At 35.3% G+C, this 18,555-nt stretch overlaps 1 protein-coding gene across 2 annotated transcripts in view; it reads right to left on the bottom strand.

Annotated features, from left to right (window-relative positions):
• The window catches only part of CACNA2D1 (calcium voltage-gated channel auxiliary subunit alpha2delta 1), a 362,809-nt gene that overhangs the window by 151,102 nt on the left and 193,152 nt on the right, over positions 1 to 18,555 (bottom strand). For both annotated transcript variants that reach the window (XM_041405297.1, XM_041405298.1), the window contains exon 5: positions 17,690 to 17,734. In XM_041405297.1, the coding sequence (XP_041261231.1) occupies positions 17,690 to 17,734 (45 nt within the window). The remainder of the gene's footprint in view (positions 1 to 17,689; positions 17,735 to 18,555) is intronic.

Here is an 18,555-nt window from a genome sequence, read left to right as displayed (position 1 = left end):
GTTTTGATTTACCCAATGCAATTCAGTGAAATGAAGACCTGCAAAGGAAAAGTATGAGCCTAAACACCTTATACACTTAAATTTCATAACTGCATGGAATTGTTACATCCATAACACAAGGCAAATTACCTTTTATTACATGCAGTAATTTGCACCAAGTCTTAAATATTACTTTTTTTTTTTTTTACTTCTGCAGATTATATCACATACCACAAATCTAAAAATTGTATCACCCATATACACTGCATAAACAGATTTTTCAGAAACAGTGGTGAACATCCAGAAAAAGCAAGGAAATTAAGCCTTTTTGAAATTTCTGATTGAATTAGGGTTTTTTGCACTGATTTATTTTAAGCATGTCTCTCTGAAATCCTATGTACTGGCTACATCTGTCTGAGAGGAAAGGTCCCTAAACACTCAGGTGCTCACCATCACCTGTCTGCCTTGGGTTCCAATCCTCTCTCACCTGTCTGCACCCTGATACACATTTCTTGATTCCTTCCAATTCGCTCAGTCAGTTTGTACTAGTTCTTAAACATTTTGAAAAGCAGAGAATTTTTCTAACTCAGCTACAAAACCTGTATGAATTGTGGAATGAAGGAGGAAATGAAGACCAAAGAGGAGGCGGGAGTGTCTTCATCTGTTTCAGATGCAGCTGGAACAGGAGGCCCTATGACATAGGTTGACTGCCACTTAAAGCAATAATACAGCAACTATGATACTGAATGATTACTCAGGCTGGCTATTGGAGGCAATTAAAAGGAGATTTTTAATACTTTAGAGCCATCAGTTTTTGCGAATGTGCTATGCTTGATAAAGAGTGTTGAACAATGAAGCATCTGATGGTCAGTCGGGCAAGTGTGTGCTGACACCATTCTGTTTATTATCCTCTATCAAAGTATGAACAGATAAATTTTAGCTTATCCACAATGCCATGTAATGAAACTGCCTATGTTTTCTCACCTGCTTCACCTCAACTTTACAGAACAATGCCATTCTATGTATAGATTCAAATGCTAACTGAAGTAAGCAGCAAAAACCTGGGTGGGTTTTAAAGAACTGGTTTCCTTTGGAAATACAAAGAGCAAAACTCATCTAACCAGGGATAGCCACCAATTTCAACAACCCAGCAGTGTTGTGCTCATCACTGCAGGCTGCCTTCATAGTGAATGAAGAGGAATGGGAATGTTTAGAGTGCAATTCATCTTATCCTAATTAGACACTTATTTCCCCATGACATGAATCATGCTTTAGAAGTGCCTCCTACTTTTGATTGATTGTAGAAGTAGCTCTAGTGCAAATCACCTAGATGTAGAAGTCAGCAATACAGCTGCCTAGAATTAGGTGAGATGAATCTCACAAGTCCACTAAACTTCCAGAAGAAAAGAAGCTGGGTACTCATTTTGACTATTTTTATGCAGCATAGCTACTACATCTTATGCTCACGAGGTCAATTTGTTGTAAAGTGTTTAACCCCATTCTGGGAATGGGCAAGAGTTTGGGAAGGGACATAGCCAGCAGAGCTGACCCAAGATGATCAAAGAAATACTCCTTTCTAATGATGTCCTGCTAAATACTACAAGTTCAGAGAAATGAAGAGAGGGGGGATATTCATCATGAAGCTGGAATATTTGTGGAGCAACTGGTGTGTGTCCTAAGATCCTACACAAAGTGTTTGGACATTGCCTGCTGGTGGGAAGTAAAGAATTAATAGTTTTTATTTCCACTGCTTCAATGTTTGGACTTTGCTTTCCTTTATTAAACCATCTTTATCTCACTCCATGAATCTTTTATGGTCTTACTTTCTCAGTGCTGGAGAGGGTGGCGGTACAGGAGAATGTGACAGACAGCTTTGTGGACAACTAGTAGCCAGACAAGGCTCACAACCATTATAACTTACTTTGAAGGGTGCAGACTAAAGGCAGAATCAGTAACAGTTTATGCATCGTATGATTTGTAATGACACAGCATTATGACAGCTTCAGACAATGTAATTTGGTTCAATGTTTCATAGATTTTTGTTGTGTTGTTTGCTTGGGTGTTTTTTTGCTTCTATATTATCCCACAGTTTTGGTTTTTTTTTCATGCCCCAAAATTGGCATGCAAAACATCACACAAATTCTGGAGTTCTTTTCATAAGTTATCTTTTAGCTTCAAGTTGCTCAAAGTAATGACTTTGTCTAATTATGCAAATGCAATCCCAATAGTCAGTCATTCATGCGGCAAAATCTCCCTTCTGTTGGAAAGTCATTTGATTAAAACAAAAACAACATTCTAACACTCTTATTTCTAAAAATTAGTAGCAACGACTACAAAACCTCAAGGTTTTCACAGTACACTTCAGAAAAGAATTGGGGCTCATGAGGCCACGTAACCACACTAAAATACCAGGATGAGTGAATGTCAAAGGATTTCTTTCAACTAAATTTCCACAAGAAATATTTGGGAGGGAATGGGTATGGTACAAGAGAAAGGGTGTGAACATAGAATCAAAGAAGATCCTGAGCTGGAATGGACTGACTACTCAAAATTCATCAAAGTTCAGCTTCTGGCCCTACAAAAAACAGTCCCAAGAATCACACATTGTTCCATACAGTCCATCTTAACAGGTCTTGCACGGAAGTTTTTGTACTACAATATATTTAGATTTTTGCTCGAAATTCCTGAAGCAACACAACATAAAATGATCATGTTTCTTCTAATTGATATTGCAATTTCATTCCAATTAATAAATACAACCTTTCAGTCCTTCCATTCACTCATATGCTCTAAAAGAAGCTTCATGTTTACTGCCAAAATATGATTAAACTTTTTTGAGATTGAAACTACTTAATTAATTGAGACATGAATGCCTTAAAATTAAAAAAAAAAAAAAAAAAAAAAAAAAAAAAAAAAAACAAAAAACCAACAAACCCAAAAGAACAAAAAATCTACTCACATTTCTAATAGCACACACACAGGTCCCCCTGAAAAAGACTGTGACTGACTCTGTTGTTATTTCTACTGATATTCCATGATACCCAACCAAAAAACATTAATCTAAAAGTTCTTCCCAACTTCATTAATGCAGGACTTATAACTACATAAAGTAATGTAGATGCTTTCACACTGCTCTTGTTGACCTTTGTGGGAGTATTTTGTGATGTACAGCGCTGACACTGAAACAACACATCAATCTGCCCAAAAAACAAAGACAAAAAAATAACAAAATCCTTTAACATCTCAAAGTGACCCTCACATAGGAACAATTTGTTCTGTAAACCTAAAGGTGTCTGAACTAGCTCTGTACACAGCAGCTAAGTATCAGAACCATTACTGGAAAATTAGTGCTGAACTCCTCCTGACAAGAAAGAAAAAAATTTATACTATAGTGGATTCTTCTACAGAAAAGAATGCTGAGTTTTAATTTGCAAATTTTTGAATTTCAAGTAGCTTAAATCTGAAAAAAATTTAAAAAAAAAAAAAAAAGAAAAAGGAAAACCAGGAATGATTAAAATGGAAAACCTCAATGTTATTAATTATTTTAATCTTGAATTTCAATGAAAAGCCTGACAGATTGTGGTGTCAGTTGGTGCAGTTTTATACCCAGTTAAACTTTGTTCTCAGAAAAGTAGCAAAACACATATTTTGATGGAAAGTGATCCAGCATGTGAATATAATTAAAACTCAACTCCAACCAATTTCCCTCTCAAGTCAGGAGCTGAAATGCAATCAATACTGGCACAGAAAAATCCCACAGGAGACAGTGGCTGAAGATTAATTTTCTATCTATTCAAACCTGGACTTCACTTATTGCATTACAGTGTTACCTACCACTGACAGTCAGCAAAATAACTCACTCATTTCACTGCAATGAATTTCCAGACCAATTTCTTCCTCCCTTGAGAGGTTGATAAAATTAATTTCACTTTTCAGTTCACATTTGTGCGGTTTTAAGGCTTTTTTTTTTTTTTTTTTCCTGGTAATAAACAAAGTTGGTTTTTTTTCATGTGCCTACCATTGACCATCAGGATAAAAGGAAATTGATAGAGCAGGTAAAACACAAGAAATTAGGGTTTTTTCAGCTATTCTTTGTGATTATTTCTAAATCTTTCTTGGTATGTTTCCAATACATTGGAGGGTACCTTCTGCATCTTTTTTATAAGCCAAGTACACAGCAGAAATAACTCAACTTTTCACTAGAGGGCTTTCTGAACATAAATTACTGTATTTACATGAGTTAACTGGAAGCTTTATGCCAAAAAGATTTACTGAAAGATTTGTCTAGAAAAGAAAACATCCATTAAAACAAAAATTGATAATTTCAGGAAATTGTGACATAGTCTAGCTGCCTATTTCACTGCAGCCAAACTTATCCTGATCCCTTTCCACAGCATTCAGTTAGTTTCCATCATCACAGCTGTAAGAAGATGAGTGGATTTTCTATCTCTACTAATAAATTTTCATTTAGTTGAAAAATACTGGTTATTGTGGAAATGAGAAGGCTTTTCCATTAGTATAAAAATTATTTTTGCTTTTTGCAGATGTTGGAAATTCACAACCATAAAGATGACACTATTTACAAAAAAACCCAAAACAACAAAACATCAGCGAAACATAAAAAACTCACCACCAAATCAGTGAAGCAATCTTCATTAGTTTTCTGAAAGCAGATTCTTTTCAGGAAGAACTTAAAAGTTGCTCAAAGCATCATAACACATTTAGCATCATGATGAAAGAATAAAAGTAGATTTATTTCAGTTCCTGAACTGATATGCAGCCATTGACAATGACACCTGCCTGCTTTTATATTTATGTAAAACAGAAAGGAATTGGTTGCCAGTATTTTCCATTGCCTTCATATCCACGGACTATGTTCTACACAAAACCTCTCTCTCCCTGCTACCATCCTTTTAAAGAATGAATGTAGAGATGGAATTATAATCGTTGTAAATAATAAATACCCACATTTCTTCCTCAGTGATTCCTTCTTGTCTTACCTTGCAGAATTCTGGAAATTTTATATTTTCATCTCTAGCTTTCAGCCTGATTTTTAATTCTGTATGTCTGCTTAAATTTCTAAATGTAAATTTTCAAACAATTGAGGCTCACTTATTTTAATTATCTCCCAGATCTACTCTGTACAAATGAAACTGTCGCATACAAAATAAGCACCGAATTTCTCCTATGCTCAGTTCTGTACTCTTTTATTCTTTTTCTGTTTTAGTTAGTTTTGCTGTTGTCCTGGTTTTTTTTTCCCTCCCTGAGGAAAATAATCCAGTAGAAACACATACAAAACCCCTCTGAAAATGCTTGTGGCCCCACTAAAAAGTTAAAGCTGGACCTAACAGAGAGAGTAAAATGGGACGTCGCTTGAAGCACACAGCTCAGCAAATGCCTGCAGCAAGCAAGGGCTGGGGACAGCTCTTCTGAGGATTAGGAGGTAATTTTGAAGAGCAGCTAGAATGCATTTCTAATAGCCACAGCACTTTTGCTGCATTTTAGATAATGTAATGAGAGCATTGCCTTCTGACAACATTTTTTATTTCCTTTCCACTCGCTGTGATTTTCCAGCTGTGGGAAGACTGCCGAGTGCATTCAGGTGGTTGTGATGGAACTGTGGAGAGTTTATTTTGTTTTCACTCTGTATCGGTGGGGGACTCTGGTCTTTCCTTTGCCACATGATGATTTTAAGTTACATCCTTCTGTCTACTCTTAGGGACAAAACAATTAAAAGAATTACAAATAAAACAAGAAAACAGTTGGCTCAGAAGAACCAAACTATTTTTCTGTTATACAACAGGGAGGTGTTAAACATTAGAATATATACATATGCATATTCACATATATATACATAAGAAATTATATATTTCTTTCAAATATAGGGTCTGGATAGCTTCAGAAAGGGAAGTAGGAGGGAATTTAGTAAGGAAATAATTTATATTTGCATCTGCCAGTGTCTCATTCTCAAGGGCCATTATATTTAATACAGATAAGCGTTGCTTTCAGTGTTTTCAATGTTGCCATACTCTTCTAATGGATCAGTCGGTTACTCTAAGTCAGTAATAAAACAAATGGAACTCTGGATTGAGTATTGATATTGAAAAGAAACTGAATTCTCTTATAGAAATCATTTAATTTCCAGTGTTCTTCCTACTGAGTTATGTCAGTATGTACCAAATACAAGGTCAAAATAATTTAAAAGTATTTATTTGCATCTTAAGCTATTTTTATAATGTAACTTCTGTCTATGATAATTTCTATACAGCTACTTACAGGCTTGTCTCTGCCTACTGTACACAAGACTATATGATGTTGTTTGGATGGTGCAAAACCATGTGGGGAGGTTATACATTAATTTATCTGACCTTTATGGTTCACAACTCCTGATGAGAAATTTTAGATATACACAAAATTATTCTCTATCTCAAACATAATATTGTTTTCTTTTTATTTGTATTTTGACGAATTCACAGAATTAAATGCATGATGAATTTGGTTTCATGAATAAATGAATCCTTGAAATTAATTGATCAAATGTAAAGACCTGGAACTTTGGGGACAGACTTTTTTTAGCAGGGTCTCTTGACACAAGACAAAGGAATGTAGATTCAGACATGATATAAGGAAGAAGTATTGAGAGATGAGGGTGATAAAACACTGGAAAAGGTTGCCCAGAGAAGTGGGAGATGCCTCGATCTGTGGAAACATTCAAGGTCAGGGCGGTTTGGTCTCTGAGCAACCTGATCTAGTTGATAATGTCCCTGCTTGTTGCACAGGCTTGGAGTAGATGAACTTTAAATGTTCTTTCAGTCAAATCTATTTTATAATCCTGTGAAAATACTGTAGCATTTCAATGAATTGTATTCTAGATAAACAGGTGGAAACATGTGGGTTTTCCCAATTTCTTCAGGTGCCACGATTTTCAAAATAGAAATCCAAGCTTCTGGAAGTCATCTTCTGTTTAAAAGAGTTGACATTACATCTAGGAGAGTGCCTTAAATACCATAATTCAGGTAATTATATATTTCTATAATTTTCTTCATTTCTTGAAAAAAGGAACATTTATAAGGTATTATTTTTCAATAAGCTAAAAAAAGAAAACCTTTAAGAGTAAAAGACAGTAATAAAGGAATTAGTGAATTGTTTTTTAACTATTACAGATTATATGTGACCTTCACTACATATCTACACAGAGTCTGCTGTAGTAATATCAGTATGTAAAAATTCATTTCTGTCCTGTCCTATTTTCTCCTGAGCTACAATGACAGGTAAAATGAAATGTGTATTTAAATATTTAAGCACATAAGGAATGTAAGACTTATTTATCTCCCTAAAGATAAATGTGACTTCCCCACCCCGAGGTCCTTGAAAACCTCTCCAATCCCCAGAGTGTTTCAGGGATGATGGAGAGCTGAGTCATAATGGCATCAGCAGCCCTGGATCCATCTCATCTGCTCCCCTGGACACACATATGTCTGACCAGCCTCAGAGGTCTCTAACTCCATCCCTTCCATTCCTGAAGGTTTAGGCAACATCTCCCTATCCCTCCTGGGTTATATATCCTGGTCATGAGATTGGGAATCCTGATGTGTAATGCCACCTGAATGTCCCAGCCCAGTCCTCTTCCACACGGGGTGATGGCCTGGGAAAACTCAGGGCTTTGTGACCAAGGTGTTCACTAAGAGTGATCTTCCTGCCTGCCCTTAAATAATCAGGTGCTGCACAGATCTGCCTACGTCAGCACTGACTGTAACAGTGGCTTGACTGGATAAGAAAATATCATTAAAAAACTGTGGGAATACAGGATCATATTGTAAGTAAAGCAAATCTCCCTTTAACTGATTGAAATGCTACCAAGAGTTCAGAAAAAAATCCTTTTAATTATTAAACAAACAAATAAAAAAAAAATCCTTTAAATGTCATTGTAGCTATGATATTATGAAAAATCCTTTGCTGGGATTTTTCCCCTCCTGAGAAGCTGAGGAGCCTCAGGAGAGAAATGTAAACAATTACTATCTGCTGCTGTGGAATGCAACAGGTGCATCTGTGATTGGTCCATGTGGATTGTTTTCCATTGATGACCAATCACAGCCACCTGGGCCAAGGCTGTGAGCAGTCACAGGATTTTTGTTATTCTGTTCTGTTCTTGTCGTAACCTTCTAATCTCTCTGTTCTTTAGTATATTCTTAATGTAGTATTTCAATAGAACATTTAACATAATAAATGAGCCTTCTGAAATAGAGTCAAGCCTCGTGTCTCAACACGTGGAGAGTCATCAACATGTCATTGCCTTCTTCACTGATCTTCCACATCCCATGAGTGTACTCAAACATATGTAATAAAATAAAATAAAAATTTCCATTGTTGACAAAAGTCCTGTAAAATACTTAGTCATCTAAATCTCAATACCAAAATGCACTCTAGAGTATTTAGATTTTTCATACATCACCCAATTAAATTTCAAACTAGGAACTGTTCTTCTCTTATTGGAATAAATTACCCTGTCTACCTTTTGCTATCCCCACATCTGATTAAAGATCATATCCCTGGAGAACAAGAACTGTTAAATCATCTTAATACTTCATTGGGAATTAGTTATGATACCAACTGAATGTGAACATCTAATTAATTAGATTTTTCCTCTGATGCAGTTGTCTTTGCCATGCTTTGCTAAGCCATCAGCTGATCCTGTTTCACAGTTCATTCTTATCTTCGGTCATACTGGCTAGGTCTAGATTTTGTACATCCTGCAGCATACTAATTTGTTATTGCTCCTTCTTCTTAATTTGTACCATCTTCTGTGCCAATAACAACATAAATAACAGCACAAACCTGCTTTGAGAAGAAGGTTGGACTACATGACCTCCAGAAGGTCTCCTAGTCTATTTTCTCCTCCACTAATGGAGCTTAAAACACTACGTAAACATCACACACTAATTCACAGTCACAAAAACTTAATGCAGCGTTTCAGGAATTAAATGACAGCTGTATCTAGGTAGACAAAGGCTGTAGGTAACACTAAAGCATGCTAAAACACAGGTTCTTGACCTATGGACCACAGAATTTCCCTGCAGACTAGATACCATTCCATAATTTAAGTAAAATGCCATATCACTGTGTAAGACTATACAACTGTTTAAAATGCTAGTATGGTGAAATCCTAACAGTTCAATAATGCAGAAGAATATCATTCCCAGAAACTAAGGGAAGTTTAAGAAAGATAATCTGCCCAAGTAAAGAATCATATCAGAAGAAAGCTAACAAAATAACAAAGAAAAAGAAAGCGCAGCCAAAAGGAAGAAGACACAGGTCAATCTGTAGATTTTGAAAGAGATTTTAAAATGTCAGCAAATTAAAATAGTTAAGTAAATGGTCAGCTGAAGTTTGAGTTTCAAAGTTTTTAGGTCTGGGCAACTTGATTTCCCACTGGATTAAAATTTATTTTCAATACACACCATAAAGAGAACTGCAATACTACCTTTAACACCCTGTTTTACACACCAACGCTTAAAACTCTGTAAAATTTCAGCTCTGTTGATGATAATAGATATGATTGTCTCCTTCAATCTGTTTTTTCCCCCCACCTGTTCTCCAAAAAGCAAAAGGAACAGAACATGTTGAGAATGGCTAGGTGGAAGGGCCAGGGAATGTGATCTGGCTCTTTGCAGATTGCATCAGCTGGTTCAGAAATGCTCCTGTTTGCAGTCGGGGCAGGGCAGGAACAGGACCTGCATTTCATCACCTACACTACACTACACTACACACCACATCACCACAGAGAACTCCCTTTTGAATATTATAATATTGTAAGTGGTCCTTTCCAGGATTCTTCATCTGACTTGGAATTTTCAAAGCCCACCTCCACCTTTGATCAGTCATATGAAAACATCACATTGAGCAATTTGTTTTGTTTTGTACAACTTAACAACTTGACCCACACGTTTCAAAGCAAGACATCAGAACACTCATACAACACTGGGATCTGGCAACAAAGTGCTTGCTGAAAATCACTGCCTCAAATGCTATAAATATCCTGTGACAAGTTCAGCTTCTGGTCCTTCTTTTATTTACCAATAAACAATTACGCTGCATTCACTGCAATTGTTATCACTCATGCATTTGATATCAATAGGCAATCTCCTGAAGCAAGAAATCTTCCATTAAACTGATGAATCACCAGCTTTAGGGCTGAATTCTGATCTTTGATGTGGCACAAACTCAGCCTCCATGGGGAGACTTCAAGCACTGCTCTTTTGTGCAAATTTGCCTTCAAGGTAGGACTCTCTGCATTAAGAACAGTCTCATCTTTTTTAGGATACTGGCAACTACAGTCATCACTTGCCATTTTTATTGCATAACTGTTTCACAGATAGGTAGGAGATAGCTTTGGGGCAGTCATTTATTTCATTATCATGTATTTTTCATTTCAAGCTTGAACACATATTCATTTGGGAGAAGGGAAGACTTGCACAAATTTGAATAAAGGAATATAAACCTGACACCTACTTTTTTTATCATAATACTAGGAAAAAAAAAAAAGAAAAGAAAAAAAAAAAAGTAAGAACCTCTACTTCCTAGATCACTATAATTGCAATAGGAAGCTCAGAGAATGCCTTTCTCCCCCTATGGGCTGTACTCAAGCTTACCTGTAAGACCTAGAAATGGAAAGACCTGAACGTTTCCCAGTGATATTTCATAAAAGGAACACATTCCCCTTTAAACAATGCAAAAAAGTCTTGGTACTAAAGCAGACAAAGTCAATCATGCCCTCACTATCAGTTCCAATGGTTGCCATCAAATGGCATCCAAATCACTCTGTCAGGTAACACAGGATTCCTGATGTGAGAGAGAAGTGAGTTCAGCAAGAACATTCAAATTTTTCTGAAAAATCTGGAGGCCAAAATACCATGAAATTACTAATATTAGTAAGTTCTCTTGTATGTAAATAATGATGAACAGCAGATGAAAGATACAAACATAAAAATATGGTTTTCCTACTTGCTAACTCCTTCCCATATATGAAAGATCCTGTGCATTGTCTTGTAACAGAATTCATTTCTATAACAGAAGCTTCACTACAGAAAAGTGTGTATTTTGGCCATAAATACTATTTTTATTATACACCACAATGCACAAGAAGCAACACTGCAGTACAAGTAAATTAAATACATTTAAAAAAAGATAAATTATGGATTTACCTTTTCATGACAGTTCATTTTAAAACATGTTAATTCAAATTAAACTATTTCAATATATGTACCCAAGTATGTTCTATGCTATCTAGAATACACTAAGTTATAAAAGCTGTGAATATGTTGCATACTTGGGAAGCACAGAAAAGAGGCTTGGAATACTCTCAGCAAGCAAAAAGTACAACAGCTAGGAAATTCTTTTGGAAAATGGAATGAGTAAAGGAGTCTATTTGAATGTATCAAATTTTCTGTCCTCATTTCACAAAATGTTAGGTTTATTATAGACTTTAATTATTAATTCCAAGCAATACATTCCAAAAGCTATAGGTTAATTATATATATATATATATATATATATATATAATGGAAATGAAAATATAGCTGAAAAATATGTCATTTACTACAGACTAGAGATTTTTGTTGATCTCTAAAGTTATCAAAATGTTACTTACACTGGTCCATCAACAGTCTTACTCTAACAGTGTTTCATTATGAAAGATATATTTACACTAGCACAGATTTCTTTCCCTCTCATGGTCTAGGTCAGTTTAAGAGCAAACTACCCTGTCAAAATCTGTCCACTGTCTATATTAAAAAAAAAAGGCTAGAATAAGGCATTTGTCTGTGCAGCTAATACCCATTACATTATGATGAGGAACCAAAACAAACAAAAACTCAATAGAATCCATGCCATATTGCTAAGAGTCAAAATACCTGGCACAGATGCAGCCCAAGTTCTCAAAAAATTCAAATTCAAAATATTTGCATCCAACAACACCCAATTAATATTTCAATCTATTTACAAATTTTAGTCACTAGCCCATTTTAGTATCATCATTCTCAAAGAATATTAAAAAAATTGTCTAGAATCAGCAGTAAATGATATTTTTCAGTGAAATTTTCATATGCCTAATTCCACCACATACCATTAAGAGATATGACAAACAGAAAATACGAGAACTGGGAATGTAAATATGTATAAATATTAAAAATATTAAAATTTTAATAGTAAAGTATTAAAAAGGTTTAAAACTTTGGTAGGTTCAGACAGAGGAGAAACTAAATCTAAAAATAGCTGCAACTTACACACATGAAGAATAGCAATCATAAAAATAAGCTTTAAAGAGATATGCTGTGTATACAGCACCTACTTGTTGGCACCTTCTTGCAGGGGTGTGCAAACCACAGTTGTAGTGTTATCTAACTTGATTCTCCAGTCTCTATGACATAGACTTTGCCCATTTACTCATCACAAATGAGAACAGCAGAACTTCTTTATGACTCATTTAAAAATTTTCTTCAGTATTGAAGCAGTAAAGGACAAAGAGAAGATGAAAAGCAATACAACACATTATAGCTGTGACTGCAATGTCACTCCATAATGGTTGTCATACACTGAAAGCAGAGGGAGTAAGAGACCTAAGAGAGCTAAGGAAAGTACCTGGTTACTCTTGCTGGGCTGCCCTATTGCAAAAGGAAACTAGATCCTCTACAGCTTAGCACTTAAGATCATCCTAAATGATTTCAGACAAATTTCTTATTGGAAATACCTATCCTTCACTGTCTATGAAATATTGAAAAGTTAGTAGCTTTAGCTCAGAAAAAACCTGATGCTTTGAAGTCCATCTTTAGCTAAACCCAGGTGGTAGGATATTGATTTGGTTGTTTGAATGCTGGCATCCAAACACAGTGAAAGCATGGGGACTAGAGAACTACTCTAACATATGCAGATAAAAGGGAGCTTTATTAAGGTTCTGTCTTATCAGAATCAGGTTTAAAACCCCGGAAAAGCCAGAGAAAATATTCATCTGTTGGATGAGATGCAAAAGCAGTCCCTGCCCCAGCTTTCTCTGTAGTGTCAGGGCCAGTCATTACAATCAGTCACACTTTTCAATCCAGCAACTGGCAGCTGCTGGACTTGCAGAAATCTGGCATCACTCTTTCAGCCTCTAGAAGTCTTTTTATACCTGTCCCATTTGAGACTGGATCACTGGAGTCCCCCATCTGCCGCACCTCAGTTCCTAATCCTCTAATCCTCTTCCAAGCTGACCATATTTAGGTGCCATCTTCCCCTCAAGGGCTCCACCTGACCCAACACAGAGCTCCTGAAACACCGGCGTACAGAGGACACTTTTATTTTCTGATGTCCAGCTAGAAAATACACAAAATATCATACTTGTATAAAATAAATTATTCTGCCATTTTCAATGCATGTTATAAGGAGAAAATCCAGGAAACTCCCAATATCTTGTGGCTGGAGTGAAGCAACAAAAAAAAAAAAAAAACAAAAAAAACCCAAAAAAAAACAACAAAAAAAAAAAAACAACCAGCATTTCTCTGATCAAATCCACAGTAGGTTCAGACTTGTTTACAAGTAAATCTGGAATATTTCATTAACAGACTTCTTTTTACTAAATTAATCATAGGTGCACATATAAGCAGATTTTTCAACCTTGATACCATAGAGCAGTAGAAAAGGCAAGGCTTGTGGAAGGCTGTAAGCAGAGACTCAGTAAATTACCAAAGCCACTGTCAATATCTTTTAAATCTCTAAGTCTCTTCCTGGGAAGAAGCAGACCCACAAGGAGCATGCCTTTTAGATAACCATTCTGGTCTCTGCTTACTTCTGCCCAATATTTATTCCTCACTTCATATTTAAAAAGGAAAAAGAAAAAAAAAGAAAGTAAGTTGAGGGATGGAAATTATTTTGTTTTCTAAAATGTTTGTTCTGAAGAACTTACATTCATAACTAATTATCCTTTCATATTTCTACAACAGATTTCAATTTGATGTATATGTAATTTTTTATCAGTATTTATAAAGCCCCAAATTGATAGCTGTATTTATGTTGCAGTTTAAGCTCAAAGAGAGCTAATGTTTCACAAATTATTCCAAGATAACAAGGCATCATTGAATTGGGAAAAATTCCTAAACCATATGGCACAGACAGCTTATTGTTTTAAAAGATTCTTCCTTCTTTATTATAAAGTAATAAAATATGTTTTTGTTTTTAAAATCAGTCATAGGCATGTTACAGATATTTGCCTCTAGTGGAACCCACACATTAACTCCTAGTCACAGTCTGAACTCACACTTTGTGCAGATATTTACTGTCCAAAGGGACCCATAATTTTAGAGCCTCCACGTTAGTTCAGTAAAAGAAAAGGAAACTTGCTACTGTCACTTAGTATGTGATCAATAATTGCACAAGGAGCACAGCTCTGTTAGCCATGACTGCAAACCAGTGTGAGACTGCATGAAGGCAGTGTCTAATAAATCACTTGTGCTAACTAGGGACACAACTCCTACCAGAAGATACAACTGGCTGCTCCCAATTAATGCCCAGGGATTACAGGGAAACTGGAGACTTCCAATGATGTGTGGCTGGTTTCATGTTAGAGACATTTCTTTATTTGTTTTACTTAGCTCTTTCCATCAAATAATTTAAAAATAATTTCCTTAGCCTGTGGTAGATTGTCCAGGAACAAGTTTATAAAACCACAGCAATAAATTTACTAAAAAAGTTTGGAAAACAAGCAAGATGCAAAGAAGAAATAAGAGAAACATTAGGAAAGGAATTCAGAATATATGAAAATTAAGCAATTGAGCAATTCACTGTACAGTTGAGTTGTGGATTACTTGAATACAAGGAAACAGAAAAAAAAAATAGCTCCTAGTTTTAGGAATAAACTAGACATGGAATTACTGGAAATAAAATGGAAACCAAAATAAAGAAGAGGAAAGAATTGAGCAGGGAAGCAAAATTACTATCAATAAGGTGGAGGTACAAAGGACAAGATGAGAAAACAGGCAAAGCAATATGAAAACTAATGGGAAAGGGCAACTTAATTTGGGACTACTCAGTTGTCCAATAAAAGCACTGCAGCATTTGTCCAAGTACAACAAGCTGTTGACACCTGCAAATTAAAGTGCACAAACAGGCTGCAATATATCAAACTGAAAAGGTTCTCGGGAAAAGGACAGTGAATGAAAACTTGAGAGACCTATACTAAATTACAAGTTTGGCCATTATCTTCCTATGAGATATAAAAAATCGAAATATAATACCTCCTACCTTGTTGTGAGGCTAAAACTCATTAATAATCATCAAGTGCTCACACATTACATGGAGCGCTGGTGGGGAGGGGGAAATAAGCAAGCAGAATATAATTGCTGTTGTAAGATAAAGAGTACAAAAGGTCTATTACTGATTGATGGACTACAGGGTTACAAATTGATTGTTTTATCTGAGAGACTGAGAAATCCAAAGGCCAGAAAATGACTGACCTTCATGTGATTCTTTTTTTTTTTTTTTTTTGAGTACAAACAAGCACAGTCATTAGATTGGAAAAGGCCGATATGGACAGCAGATGAAAAATGAGAGAAGGATCTCCTGAATGTAGTATGGGAATGGGAAGAAGGAAAGAAAACTGTCCTGCAGCATATAAATATACACAAGAAACATACACAGAATTTAGGAGGACTGCTCTTCTGAATAGGCTGTTATATTCAAAGGATGAGTGGAGACAAATAAAAACTGGCAGGCAAGACCTGTGAGATTAATTTCTTCTAATTCTTCAGCATCCAAAAGTTAAGATCTGAAAGGATCTGTTACAGAGAACTGTTTACAGAGAAACACACACCTAGAAATGATTCAGTTCAGATAACCTTAGACATCTGTCTCAAAACAAACACCCCTCTAGAGATACCCACAGTGATTCGTTTAATGTCTAATTTTAATAAATTAATTTCTGCTACTAATTATTCTTGATTTTACTCAAAGATAAATATTATATCATTTCCTGTGAATAAATGAAGGCTCACAGCATGGAAGAGGAAAAAAGTGTGGACTTATTAGACACAGAAAGGAATGGATTGCAAGCAGTTTGACTAACCAGTGTTCAGAGATGATTCTATTAAAATTTCTAAATATTTAAAGAAAAAAAGCTGTCTCAAGCATTTTTTTCAGGCAGGAGAAGGGAAGAATCTGTGGTGTTTACATACACAGTTGAGATCTAGATGAAGGTCTTCTCAAAAAAAATCACTATCAGATCATTGACCATTGTATCCTTATCACTTCTCAACAATAAACATTATTATAAACTTCATTCTAATGAATGTTCAGAAAGACATAAAAAAATCAAGAAAACTGAAACAGAAATAATACAGTATATCTGGTCTAACAAACTCTGTTTGATTTAGTGTGTGTGTTTGTACCTTTTTCTTGAAGGGAAATAAATGTCCTGAAGAAAATCAAAAAACAAAGACTAAACTCTGAAGTAGTATTTCCTTTCCTGCCTTGCCTAATAGATTTGTATTTTGGTTGTAGAAGTAGTAATCTGAAGACCTTTCCCAGTACTACTTAATCATAACAGATATGTCACAGTTTTTACTTCACACCACAGTCTACCATTACTATCTGGTACATTTAGATTAAAAGTCCAATATTTAAGCTTTGTAATTCTGTTTCCAGAGAAGATTAGCACCTGCCATCCAATGAATTTAATGAGAACAGAATAATATATTTCAGATTTAGGTTACTTCACATGAATTTTACTTAAATCATGCAAGCCTAAAACTCAAGACAGTAGTTTGTGGTATCTGAAACAAAGGACTCATAACTCTATATAACCATATAAAATAGTTCTGCTTGACATGATCTATGTACCTTCTTTAATTGCCTTACAGCAGAAGCATCAATTAAATAGTGATGCCATCAATCTCTAAAGTATACTTGATTAAAATGTGCAAATGAAGCATGCTGGCAATTCTGATTAATACATTTACAACATTTTTCTCTGGTCTTATAAATTTCATCTATAATGAAGACAAGCAGTTGTATTATCTCCAGTGAAAGTGAGGATTGTGTTGTCTCCAGAACACATGAAGATTTTTAGCAGTTAATGGTAGAAAGGAGACTTCAACCTTTTTAAAGTAAGAGTTTTAGTAAACCAGGAATTGAAGTATCATATATTTAGTCTAAATCTTGTGATTGGATTTTCAGTCTTCCCAAATCTTATTACAGTCACATAAATGATCACAATGTGAATGAAAATAATTATCCAGCAACATTTCACATTTTCTTCCTCCTCATGTAAAAGATTTATTACAAAGAATACAGAACAACAGCATATGATCTTGGAAAATAAGGCCAGAAAACGGTTTCTTCAGAGTGAACTGAATTATTTACCTTTATCATTTTGATTCTCCAATCCTATAATTATGATTTTATTATGTTTCAAAAAGTGAAATATACTGCTGTTAGGATCTTCATTGTCCCAGCACATTTTCTGCCCGACCAGTAATTCAAATTGTATGAAAGGAGACAGACTTTGAGAATTAAAACATAAAATATTGTCAGGCTCTTGAGGAAACTTTTAAAGACTTTTTTAAGTTTCTTGCTTTTTTGCTTCTGCCCAATCTTTAAATGATAGTCTCAGAGTTTCATTAATATTTTCATTCCCCTAATTTTCTGAGATTACAGGCAATGAAATTAAGTGAAACATATTACTTACATCATTCTGATCGTCTTTTGCATTGTAATAGATTATATCATTATTCTGTAAGAGAAAGAAAAGTAATTCTGTTAGTTTGAAAGTAGAGAATAAATCTATTTAGCAATAATCACTACTACTGCAAGATACATTTTGAACTAAACCACAAGTTCTTTATGTATTCTCTTTGAAACATGACAGACTCTGATCTTTGCTTGCTCTTTGTTGCATGCACAATTTCCCATGCTTGTGCTTAACTTCATTCATTTAAAGCTTCTTCCGTGGGAGGCTGCATAACTCACTCAAAACACAGCTAGAAAAGTACAGATAACATTGGACAAACTCCAGAGCTCATAAAAGGCTTCCATGAGCTGTTTCTGTCCCAGACATGTGACTTGCACTGTGCAATTAGGGGATTTATGCACCATGACATTCAGCAGGCAGCAGATACAGCGAGGCACGGGCTTTGCTAAGTGGGGTAAGTATTTGCTGTACACATGTTTATTGTTTTATTCACCTCCCACTGTGAAAATAAAATCTGTGAAAATACATCACAGGAGAGTCTGGCTGTTGGAGTGTACAGCAGATTCTGGCAGCTCTGAGGAAATTCTGTACCATGTAATTCAAGCAAAGCATAGAAGGAGAAGATTGCTCATTCCCATTCCAAAATCAGCCAGAAATTCCATTCAGTGCTAACTTCTATAGCTTGCTGAAAACTGGGGTATGTCCTATGGAATACAGATTTTTGTGGTTTTTTAGGGGTTTTTGGTGTTTTTTTTTTTTATTTTTCTTTCATGTTTAAATATTACTGAACCATTTAAAAGCCTAGAAGATTTAGGTTCACTGGAGTAGTTTTCCATGAAAAAAAATGCTGCAATGTGGCCAAA

The sequence above is a fragment of the Onychostruthus taczanowskii genome, unplaced genomic scaffold (genome assembly GCF_017590055.1).
Source record: "Onychostruthus taczanowskii isolate IOZ18803 unplaced genomic scaffold, ASM1759005v1 scaffold23, whole genome shotgun sequence".
NCBI classification, from domain to species: Eukaryota; Metazoa; Chordata; class Aves; order Passeriformes; family Passeridae; genus Onychostruthus; species Onychostruthus taczanowskii.
This window is presented reverse-complemented; position numbering and strand designations above follow the sequence as displayed.